This window comes from Triticum dicoccoides, chromosome 6A (genome assembly GCF_002162155.2).
Source record: "Triticum dicoccoides isolate Atlit2015 ecotype Zavitan chromosome 6A, WEW_v2.0, whole genome shotgun sequence".
In the NCBI taxonomy this organism is placed as follows: Eukaryota; Viridiplantae; Streptophyta; class Magnoliopsida; order Poales; family Poaceae; genus Triticum; species Triticum dicoccoides.
Genome location: NC_041390.1, coordinates 628,985,728 through 628,997,514, shown reverse-complemented (window position 1 = coordinate 628,997,514; position 11,787 = coordinate 628,985,728). Strand labels below are relative to the sequence as shown.

The following is an 11,787-nucleotide window of genomic DNA, read 5'->3' as shown; positions in this document are numbered from 1 at the left end:
GATGATGCGTGCTGGCTTGATCATGGTCTCCGTACTAAATGATGATGCGAAGCGATTTTGCCGAGGCTGCAATCTCAAAAGTTTTTTGTTGTTTTGGTAATTGATGGGTGCTTATGGTTGCTGAGATGCAAGGACTGCTTCTTCTTTAAAAAACAAATTGGCTACTGCCACTGCGAGAAGGCTAATGAACATGTTAACTGTGTAGGCTGGGAACCCTCTGCAGTGATGGGTCTCTCTCGCTCTCTGTTTTCCGTGGACACACACAAACAGTGATGCCCGCTTCAGAGTTTCAGACAAGAAACAGAGTACTGAAAACAAAGGAGACAGTACTACAACGAATGCCTGAATCTCAACATTTATACTACGTAGAAGATTTAGTTGCCAACACAACCGACTTCAACACATTCTGTTCCCTCAAAACACACACACACACACACACACACACATTCTGTCACGTGTTGCACGACGCTGTACTTATGCACATTTGTACCTTTCACACCTATGCACTTATTCTACTCAATGGCACAAATCTGGACAATTCGACTCCCGCTAAAGATCCAGATTTTTCTTTGGCAATGAATCCGGGGCCGGTACCTTCAGGGTGGAGATCCTCAAGAGGAATGGTCCCAGGGATGGTACTTGCCCATTATGCGAGACTACTGAAGACTCTAATCACATCTTCTTCGAGTGCGCTTTCGTGCAATTTCTTTGGAGTTGCTTTCGTGAGGTGGTTGGCCGGCGTTGGTGTAACAGCAACTTCCCCGGCCTCTTTGAGGAACTTCAGGCTTCCGCGCAACAATCCCGTCACATTAGGTGGCTGGGTATTGGGTTGCTTGCGTGGACGCTCTGACGGTTTGCGATAAGCTAGTGGTTCAGCATGCACCTCTCCGACGATCTACTGACGTGATTTTCAAAATGTGTGGATATTTGCAACTTTGGCGGCCGCTTAGCCGTCCGCCAGATCAGGACGCCGTCGGCATCTTCGTTGCTGATCTTCATGCGCTGGCTCCTCCGATCCCCCTCCACCTCCAAAGCCGGATTGGCCCTTGGGACTCGCTGCGGCAATGCCTAGGACCGTGCCACTGGCCATTGCCTTTTTTATTCTCTTTAGGGCGTGTTGAGATATGCCCTTAGCATAACCTTGTCGTACTTTGCATGTGTGCGTGTGTGCTGCGAACCTTTATGGTTCTGGTGAAACCTTTTTCGATGAAGTGGACTGACCAGGCAGTAGATTGGGCACTTGTCGAGGTCGGGCCTAGGGTCGTCGGAGCCCGAGTGGCATGGCACGCGCTTGACCTCCAGGATGAGCCGACGCAGCCTTTTGAGAAGATCCCCGAGTGGCGGTTCGGTCTCCATGGTATTTCGACGGGGCGATGCCGCTGAAGAGGCCACCATCACGACCACACGGATACTCCCGCGCCAAACGCCGATTTGATTGAGGATGGTACTTCTCTCGTCATGGTCGTTTTGTGTCCGTTTACCCCGAACGGACACGGGCGGACCATGGAGTTGGCCTGAGGGAACACATCCCTCCTATGCCACGTGGAGTTGGGCCCACAGAGCAGAGAGACAGACATAGGATAAGGCCAAACAACGACGACCCGGCGACGACCTCTGCTTCTTTGTTTACGCGTTTTGGCGACGACTAGACCAGATAGATCCATCCATCCATCCCCTTCTCGCTCGATCCACTCCACACTCTCTCGCCCACTGCTTGCCGGCGTCGAGCTTCATCGTCCGGCTACTCCGTCCGCGGTGCACGGCATCTCGATCCCGCTAGGTACGGCCCCGTCCCCTTCCCCACTGCGGCGCTTCCATCTCCACTCGTGCTGCCACCGTCGCCGCCTCGCATTGGCCTGCGCCGGCACGGGCTCGGTCCATAGCTCGTTCGGCGCACCAATTCTTCGGCTCACCTCCGTCAATCGATTCTCTTTCAGGGTTCAGATGGATGGCGCGGACAAGGGAGTAAATTAATTACACTGTTCACCGTCGGTGCGCTCGACCCACAGAGCGAGCAGATAGAGCCAACTCTCAGCTGTTCACGTGTCGCCGGCGTCCGAGCTTCCCTGCCCTTGGCTTCTCCGTGGCCCGTCGTCCTGCACGGCCGATCGATCCCTCTCGGTACGACCCCGTTCCCTTCCCCACTCCGGGTGCTTCGATCTCCGGATCCTCCTGTGCCGGCGCGCATTGCCTGCTCCCATCCCGCACGGAGGTCGATCCCTAGCTTGTTCGGTACAGCAATGGCTTGGCTCACTGCCGTGAATCCATTCTTTCAGGGTTCAGATCCACGACGCGGAGAGAAAAATACGATTCACTGTTCACCGTCAGTGTACGCTCGGCTCGACCGGCACCGCGAACCGAGCGGCGGCCAGATCCCAGCTACTTCGCGGCCGGATCCACCCAGCTAGGTATGTACGACCCCATCTTTGCAGGTGGTGTGCTTGGATTTGGGCCTAGTGGCTTACCTTCTATGATTTTATCCATCTTCAGGTTGTACATTCACGGCCTCCACTGCAGAATTGACTGGGCGAGCTCTTGAGCTATCACGGCCATATGGAGGCGGCTTTGGTAAGCGCGGCGACGGGGGTCCTCAAACCCGTCCTGGGGAAGCTGTCCGCTCTGCTCGGCGACGAGTACAAGCGTTTCAAGGGAGTGCGCAAGGAGATCAGGTTCCTCATGGATGAACTTGAGGCCATGCACGCATTTCTCCTCAAAATGTCAGAGGACGAGGACCCTGATTTGCAAGATAAAGTTTGGGCAGCGGCGGTGAGGGAGCTCTCCTACGATATGGAGGACACCATAGACGACTTCATGCAAACCATCGATGACAAAGACACCAAACCAGATGGCTTCATTGAGAAGATCAAGCACTCCCTGGGGAAGTTGGGCAAGATGAAGACTCACCATCGGATTGGTAGCGAGATCCATGATATGAAGAAGCTAGTCATTGAGGTGGCCGATAGGAATGCAAGGTATAGGACTGGTGTGACTATCTCCAACTCCAAGAATGCAGCCGTTGACCCTCAAGCCCTTGCTATCTTTGAGCATGCCTCTAAGCTTGTGGGAATTGATGAGCCCAAGGCTGAGATAATCAAACTGTTGACCGAAGGTGCGTCAACAAATGAGCAACCGAAGCTGGTCTCCATCATAGGATCCGGAGGAATGGGCAAAACAACTCTTGCAAACCAAGTGTATCAAGACCTCAAAGAGAAATTTGAGTGCAAGGCTTTCGTATCGGTGTCGCGAAATCCTGACATGGCAGATATCTTGAGAACCATTCTTGATGAAGTTAGCCAAGGTTGTGCTAACACTAAAGCACGGAGTATACAACAACTGATAAGCAAGATTAATGATTGCCTAGCAAATAAAAGGTATAGTTTCTATTCTATGTATACTTGTTCTCCTCGAATATATATCTAGTTATGATAGTTATTTAGTCATTTCGCATGAACATCTTACCAGTAATTTGTAAAGAAAAACAGTTCCTTGTAATTTATGTTCATATTTTCCCACCTATTGTTATAAAATGTAATGGTTAAATGTTCTAATTTGCATGTGCCTAGCGCCTATTTCACCAAAGGGCGCACCTAGCATGATTACGCGTTAGGAAATCTGTTGTTGCCTAGCGACTAGGCACAGCACATGTCTTGGCATGCTTTCTTTTAACAATGATTCTAACATGTGTAGCTTTCTTACATAGAAGTACTTTTTATGCTGTCATTCTACTCAAGGTTCTTTTTTCCCTTTATCTATCTTGTTGTACACTCTTTATATTAAAACCACGGTGCAGGTATTTTGTTGTCGTTGATGATATATGGGATGAGAATGCATGGAATGTTATTAAGTTTGCATTCCCCATGACTAGTTCTGGAAGTATCATAATCACCACTACTCGTATAAATGATGTTGCCAAATCATGTTGTTCATTATTCGGTGGTGATATTTATAATATCAGACCTCTTAATCCGGTGCATTCAAAAGAACTATTTCATCAAAGACTATTCGACTCCACAGAAGAGCTCCCTCCACACCTTGAAAAAGTTTCTGATGGAATTCTGAAAAGATGTGATGGCTTACCTCTGGCAATCATCGCTATATCTGGTCTGTTGGCTAACAGAGAGAGAACAGAGGATCTATGGAATAAAGTGGAAGAGTCAATTGGTCGTGCACTTGAAAGAAATCCTAGTGTCGTAGGAATGATGAAGATATTGTCACTTAGCTACTTTGATCTGCCTACACATCTAAAAAGTTGTCTCTTGTATATGAGTATATTTCAGGAAGATTCTATTATAAAGAGAAAGTGTTTGATAAGGAGATGGATTGGTGAAGGATTCGTTCATAAAGAAGACATATATACGACACATGATGTAGGAGAAAGGTGCTTTAATGAGCTCCTCAATAGGGGTTTGATCCAACCCGCAAAGACAAATGAATATGGCAAGGTTAAGAGTTGTCGAGTTCATGACACGATTCTTGATTTCATCATACACATGTCCGCGGAAGAGAACTTCGTTACTTTACTTGGTGTTCCCATTCTGACAATTGGAAACCAAAGCAAAGTTGTTCGTCGACTCTGTCTACAAGGTGTCAAGAAAATAAATTCAACAGTACTGGCAGCAGGACTCGTGTTGTCCCATGTCCGATCACTTACTATGGTTAGAGATCTGTTAGAAATCCCTTCTTTGGAAGAGTTCAGACATCTGCGTGTTCTTGACTTGATGCGTTGTTATGCATTAGAAGATCATCATCTTGAAAATATAGTGAGGTTGTTCCAGCTGAGGTACCTGAATCTCAAAGGTACAGGAATAAGCAAGCTCCCAGAACAAATTGATCGTTTAGGATGCTTGGAGGTGCTGGACCTAAGATGGACTCATGTAGAGGAATTACCTGCATCTATTGTGAATCTCAGAAAATTGTCGCATCTACTTGTTGATGATGATGTGAAATTTCCTGAAGGGATTGCAAAGATGCAAGCACTGGATACGTTGGAAGATGTGAGGGTCTCCATTCAGCCATTTGACTTCCCGAGCGGCCTTGGTCAACTAATGAATTTGAGGAATCTGCAGCTTGACCTTAATTTGAGAGTTGATTCTGACACAGAGGATACAAATATGGTTAGGGAGGAGCACAACAAAGCTATTGTCTCCTCCCTGTGTAAGCTAGGCACCCAGAATCTCCGCTCCCTGACTATTGGGGATCGGAGCGGCCTCTTACATGAGGAATCTTTGTGCCTGCCTACCCTCGAGTACCTTTATTTCTGGTTTTCGACCCTCCCACAGGTTCCGACATGGGTGGGCTCCCTAAGAAACCTCCAACGGCTATGCCTTCGTGTGGAGGGGCTCAAGCAGGACGACCTCTGCACCCTTGGGGCTCTACCCAGTCTGCTGATTCTGCATCTGGAGGAAAAAATAGAGTCAAATGGAAAGCTCAGAATCAGTGGTGAAGTTGGGTTCCGGTTCCTGAAGATTTTTATTTATTGCGGATGTTTTGAACCAATAGATCTGATGTTTGGGACAGGGTCCATGCCAAAGCTTGAAAAACTCGAGCTTAATCAGTTTCGCATGGTTGAAGCTAACTCTCTTGACTTTGGAATTGAGAACCTCCCCTGCCTCACTAGTGTCAAATGCATTAAGGTTGTTGATGATGATGATGGCATTGTTGAAGCCGCAAAGACTGTCATGGAGAGAGCAGCCAGCACACATCCCAACCATCCTAGTCTACTCTTTCAGACAGTTGCTTCTGCTCGTCGTCCGGCCGGCCATCCGGTTCGCAAGTTCAATACTGTTGTCTAGCTCGATTCATCTCTGTTTGATGATACACTATTCTCTCCGTTGCATAATGTACTATGGATAATGATACAAAATTGTAGAATTGATTAAGACTGCTACTGTACTGCATTTTTTCCTGTAATAACCAGTCGTCATTCGCTCTTTTATTCGTCATTCGTCATTTCTGCTTCGCTCTTTTATCCACCAGCGTGTAGTGATCGTGCTCTTTTATGAAGCATGCTTTTCTGCCCCTATTACGCTCTGCTACTTCTCAATAGTTATCTTGCGGTTGTTTACAGCTTAATAAAAGCCTGTCGACTGGTATGCGTTATTTTCAATTAAATCTTGATATTTACAGTTCATCTGTTAATCAATTGCAGTGGTAACATACCAGATCAGTACTGGCTGATTATTGGGCACTTGAGTGTTGTGACTGATCTATGCTGTTGGAAACCATCTTGAGGCCAGATTAGTTCCTGAAGCAAACAATCCCAGTTCAGAGTTGTCATTCAGAAAACGTGTGCTCTTTAATTTCTGAATGGGTAAACTGCCTTCAGTCAGAGATTGGTGCTGACAGTTGTTTAAATTGTGCAATTTTATTGCATTCTTGGTTAGCTATTTCTAAAGTTAGTAATTTTCAAGGAAGCTCAGTGCCCTGTTATATGGTCCTGAACTAAACACTTGATAAGCTCTTCATGTTTTCTTGATGATTTGGATGCTGTTATATATGATTACAATCTTTCACAGCTCAATATATATATACATATATATATACATATACATATATATATATATATATATATATATATATATATATATATAGGAGAAGGATTTTCTATCATAACTTGCTGTAGATATAGCTATCAGCACCGTTGGTGGCGCCTCGTGATTCGTACTAGCTGCTTGCTCCGGTTCTCATTCGAGCTTATGTGGTGAATTATTGGATGCGTGGTGGCAGGCCACTACTGACCGCTTTTTGCATGGTGGGCTGACAAAAATCTGCTTGGCGTGGTCCTGGTCAGTGTGTTCCTCTGGATGGCCGTCACATGCATGCATACAATGAGGTTCCATTGGGTGACTACGCTCTTGTGCCGGTTCCTATATGTACAACAGTCCGTTATGTCCTGTTTTATCGCATGTGACGCCCGTCAGTGAGACGGTGCAGGTTCGGTTCATCAACGCAGCGGAACCATATGGAGCTATGAGTCGAACCTACGGGAGCCTGTGTTGAACCTGCACACATATATACTATATTTCCTGACTTAGTGTTTAGCATCGGTCATATCGGTTTTAAAAACAATATGAAATGAGTTCTGCTTCTATACATGTCCTACGCGTCTACGTAGCAGTCCATTGGATCCCCTCGGTTCCTTGCTTTCGTTGCACCGGTTCTTCGGGTTTGCATCATGCGGATCCTCTCGATTCCTTGCTTCCGTTGCATCGGTTCTTCGGTTTGCATCATTTGGATCGCCTCGGTTCTTGCTTCCATTGCATCGGTTCTTCGGGTTTGCACCGTTCGGATCCCCTCGGTTCCTTGCTTCTGTTGCACCGGTTCTTCGGGTTTGCACCGTTCGGATCCCCTCGGTTCCTTGCTTCCATTGCACGGGTTCTTCGGGTTTGCACCGTTCGGATCCCCTCGGTTCCGTTAGCTTACCAAACTCTAGGCGCCTCATTTTTTGAATGGTCTTTGAGTGGGTTTTTTCTTTCTTCCAAAACCCGGCTACCGTAGAATTTTAGAAAATGAACCGACTTTTTAAAAATATTGACAAATTTAATGAATATTCATGAATTTAATAAATTTTCAAGAAATAGAAAATTCAAAAAAATCCTGAAATTTGAAAATTATATTCATTTTTCATGAATCTTCAAAAGCTTGTGAATTTGAAAAATGTTTATAAATTGTAGAACACTAAAAAATTTCAAAAGAAATTCATACATTATTATTTAATAATTTAATAAAAATTATGAATTTGGAAATTCTTTGTGCGAGGGACCTCTGTCCCACTGATAATGCATCAAGTAGACAAGAAAATATGCATTGTATTCGGCCTCATTTGCTGGCCCAGGTTACGCATAGCTTCCTTGGTTAGTCCATTTCCGGGGGAAACCACTATTTTCCTGAGAGGACCTTTTGCTGCGTTAGTGTACCATCCTCTGAACGCCCCTTTTTTACTTCTGTTTTTCTTTTTTGCTAAAAGCCCTCTACCACATGATTTTATAAAATGCTCTTATTTTTTTAAAAATAAGACCGCCGATATTTATAAAAATATCATGAATTTTCAAAAAATGTTAGGGAATTCAAAAACAACACTCCATAATTTTGAAAATGTTCATGAATGATTTTTTATGTTAAATTTGGAAACACAAAGTCCCAGCAAACTACATTACCCTCATCAAGGACATGTACGATAATGTTGTGACAAGTGTTCGAACAAGTGATGTCGACACCGATGACTTCCCGATTAAGATAGGACTGCATCAGGGGTCAGCTTTGAGCCCTTATCTTTTTGCATTGGTGATGGATGAGGTCACAAGGGATATACAAGGAGATATCTCATGGTGTATGCTCTTTGCGGATGATGCGGTGCTAGTTGACGATAGTCGGACGGGGGTAAATAGGAAGTTAGAGTTATGGAGACAAACCTTGAAATCGAAAGGGTTTAGGCTTAGTAGAACTAAAACCGAGTACATGATGTGTGGTTTCAGTACTACTAGGTGTGAGGAGGAGGAGGTTAGCCTTGATGGCCAGGCGGTACCTCGGAAGGACACCTTTCGGTATTTGGGGTCAATGTTGCATGAGGATGGGGGTATTGATGAAGATGTGAACCATCGAATCAAAGCCGGATGGATGAAGTGGCGCCGAGCTTCTGGCATTCTCTGTGACAAGAGAGTGCCACAAAAGCTAAAAGACAAGTTCTACAAGACGGCGGTTCGACCCGCAATGTTGTATGGCGCGGAGTGTTGGCCGACTAAAAGGCGACATGTTCAACAGTTAGGTGTGGCGGAGATGCGTATGTTGAGATGGATGTGTGGCCACACGAGGAAGGATCGAGTCCGGAATGATGATATACGAGATAGAGTTGGGGTAGCACCAATTGAGAAGAAGCTTGTTCAACATCGTCTGAGATGGTTTGGGCATATTCAGCGCAGGCCTCCAGAAGCTCCAGTGCATAGCGGACGGCTAAAGCGTGCGGAGAATGTCAAGAGAGGGCGGGGTAGACCGAATTTGACATGGGAGAAGTCCGTTAAGAGAGACATGAAGAATTGGAGTATCACCAAAGAGCTAGCTATGGACAGGGGTGTGTGGAAGCTTGCTATCCATGTGCCAGAGCCATGAGTTGGTTGCGAGATCTTATGGGTTTCACCTCTAGCCTACCCCAACTTGTTTGGGATTAAAGGCTTTGTTGTTGTTGTTGTTGTTGTTGTTGTTCATGGATTTAAGAAAATGTTCACGCACTTTGGAAAGGCCTTGTGGATGGGACCTCTGTTCCGCCCATAATGGGTGAAGTGGACAAGCAAATGCTCACCTTAGAGCATGGTTAATAAGATAGCCTGTTGCTGGCTATATGCCAATGCCATGTCACCTAAAGTCTACATAAAAGCCCACTAGTATAATAGATTGGCTCTAAACTAGCTACTAGTATTTAAAGCTTGCATGTGGAGGAGGGAATGAGATACACGTGATTGGTGGAAAGGAGGTCACCCACCTGTATGCAGGTTTCGTTTCTTGTTTCGTGTGTTGGAGCTGGCGATTGATGAAGCGCCTGCTTCCTTCTCTTTCTTGCCTTCTCTCTCCTCCAGCTGTGATTTTAATGATGTGGAATGGCTTATAGCCAGCTGAATGGACCATATTATACTTGCTCTTAGCGCGTAGCGACTGTGTGGGGCCTTGTTTGTTGGTTCAGGTATGTACAGTTTCATTGGCCGCACCATCTCCACCCGCGACTACCTTAGCTTGCACCACTAAAAAAAAACCTTAGCTTCCAAACCTTCTGTTATGCCCTTTTTTTTACTAGTTTTTAGGTGTTTTTTTCCTAATTATAGTTAATGGCGGGATTTAAGAAATTTTTTCCATCCGCCCCATGGGGTGGTGGGGCGACAGTGCAAGCGACGACGGGTGGCGGGGGCGGCGGCGGGTGGTGGGGGCGGTGGTGGCTGTGTTCGTCGGGGAGGAGAGAGGGAGAGAAACAGAGAGATGGAGGGGCAGGGCGGGGATCGGCCGTTAGTTAGGTTAGTTCTTTGCCGTCCGCCCCACCTTTGCCGTCCGCTTTTTATGTCTTTGCCGTCCGCAGCTGTTAGTTAGGTTAGTTCTTTGCCGTCGGCCCCACCTTTGCCGTCCGTTTTTTATGTCTTTGCCGTCCGCTAGCAGACGGCAAAGAGGGGGGCGTTAAGTTTTTTAATCAGCTCGTTAGTGGGGGCCATCTCTATCTTTGCTGTCCGCTAGCTGACGGCAAAGATTCTTTGCCGTCGGCTAGCGAACGGCAAAGAATTGGCTGATGGCAAAGGCCTTCTTTGCCATCAGCGAGTTCTTTGCCGTCTGTTTTCTGTAAGCGGACGGCAAAGACCTTCTTTGCCGTCAGCCAGCGGACGGCAAAGAATTGGTTGACTGCAAAGAAGCTGATTCCAGTAGTGCGAGGGCCACCAGCAGCTTGGAGATCATTGATACGTCCCTGTTATGCTAGTTGACAGGTGGACTGTTGAAGGAAGAGAAGGAGAGATAGGGAAACCTACGGTTCACAGAGATAAACTGCTGGGCGGGGGCGCACCTCCCTATAGCGCATACAGTTGGAGAGGATTGCAACTTGGAGAGGGAGAGAATGAGGGAAAACTATGGTTTACATAGAAAACAAGCGAACAACCTACGTTATATAGCTCTAACAGAAAGTATATGTCGTATCCCCTCTCTCTCTCTCACGATACATGTTACAAGGTTTTGTACGTAACCTTTAACAAAAGACTCAATTGGTCGTGCGCTTCAAAGAAATTCTAGTGTTGAACGAATGATGAAGATATTGTCACTTAGCTACTTTGATCTACCTCCTCATCTCAAAAGTTGTCTCTTATGTATGAGTATATTTCCGGAAGATTCTATTATTGGAAGGAAGTGTCTAATGAAGAGATGGATTGGTGAAGGATTCATTCGCAGAGAAAGACACATATACAGTACATGGGATATGTCAGGGATATACCCCGCGGTATAAACCGCCGGATGTACGACCCGGCTAGAGTTTGGCGATTCGCTGGCAACCCACTTGGACATGGCGGTTTACGGTTCATTGGTAATCCGGCAGGCGGGTTAGAGGAGCGAAAAGACCCGGTAGCCCAACAGGCGGTTTATGGAAGGCCGGATCATGCTATGGTGGGCCGGTTTAAGAGAAAGGCGTGAGGAATATTTACTTTACAAGGAAGACCCGGACTTGTATCCGGTTTGTATTAGAGATAGACTAGTCCTAATCCTAATAGGACTCCACATGTAACCCGCCCCTTCAACATATATAAGGAGGGGCAGGGCTCCCCAAAGAGGAGAAGCTAGAAGCTACAAGCAAGAAGAAACAATCTTAGGGCTAGACACAAAGAGGAGAGCCGGTTTACGGCGACTCCCTCGTGATGATAATGAGATCTAGCCTCAAACAGCATGTAGGGTTTTTACCGGATGATGTTTCCCGGGGCCCGAAGCTGTCTAAACCCTTGTCTTGTGTTGCGTCTCTCGATTCCGCTCAACCCCTCTCAAGCTATCACATAGATGCGTTGGCCTCGCGACTAAGTCCTGACACTAAGGACATCTGACGTGACAATTCCACGACAGTTGACGCCCACCGTGGGGCTGCGCACAGTGGTGTTGAGTTCTTGGAGGGATCTCTCACAGGGATCAAGGAAATTCGCAGTTTTCCGGATAAGAAAGACTCAGCTCGGAAGAGTTTGCATCAACTTTGAGTTCATCATATCAGATTTTACGATCCGTGAGATTTTCAAGTCAAAGAAAAGAAATTAGGGTTGCCTCTGTGTACACTGTCACACG

The 11,787-nt window shown here is 46.4% G+C and overlaps 1 protein-coding gene across 1 annotated transcript; it reads left to right on the top strand.

Moving 5' to 3' along the window:
* The first annotated feature begins 1,643 nt into the window (after window positions 1-1,643).
* LOC119318690 (disease resistance protein RGA5-like) lies at window positions 1,644-5,940 on the top strand. Its single transcript, XM_037593272.1, has 5 exons — window positions 1,644-1,780; window positions 1,938-2,121; window positions 2,277-2,408; window positions 2,491-3,371; window positions 3,791-5,940. The coding sequence occupies exons 4-5, from the start codon at window positions 2,554-2,556 to the stop codon at window positions 5,790-5,792; spliced, it is 2,820 nt and encodes a 939-aa protein (XP_037449169.1). The 5' UTR covers window positions 1,644-1,780; window positions 1,938-2,121; window positions 2,277-2,408; window positions 2,491-2,553; the 3' UTR covers window positions 5,793-5,940.
* The last annotated feature ends 5,847 nt before the right edge of the window (window positions 5,941-11,787 follow it).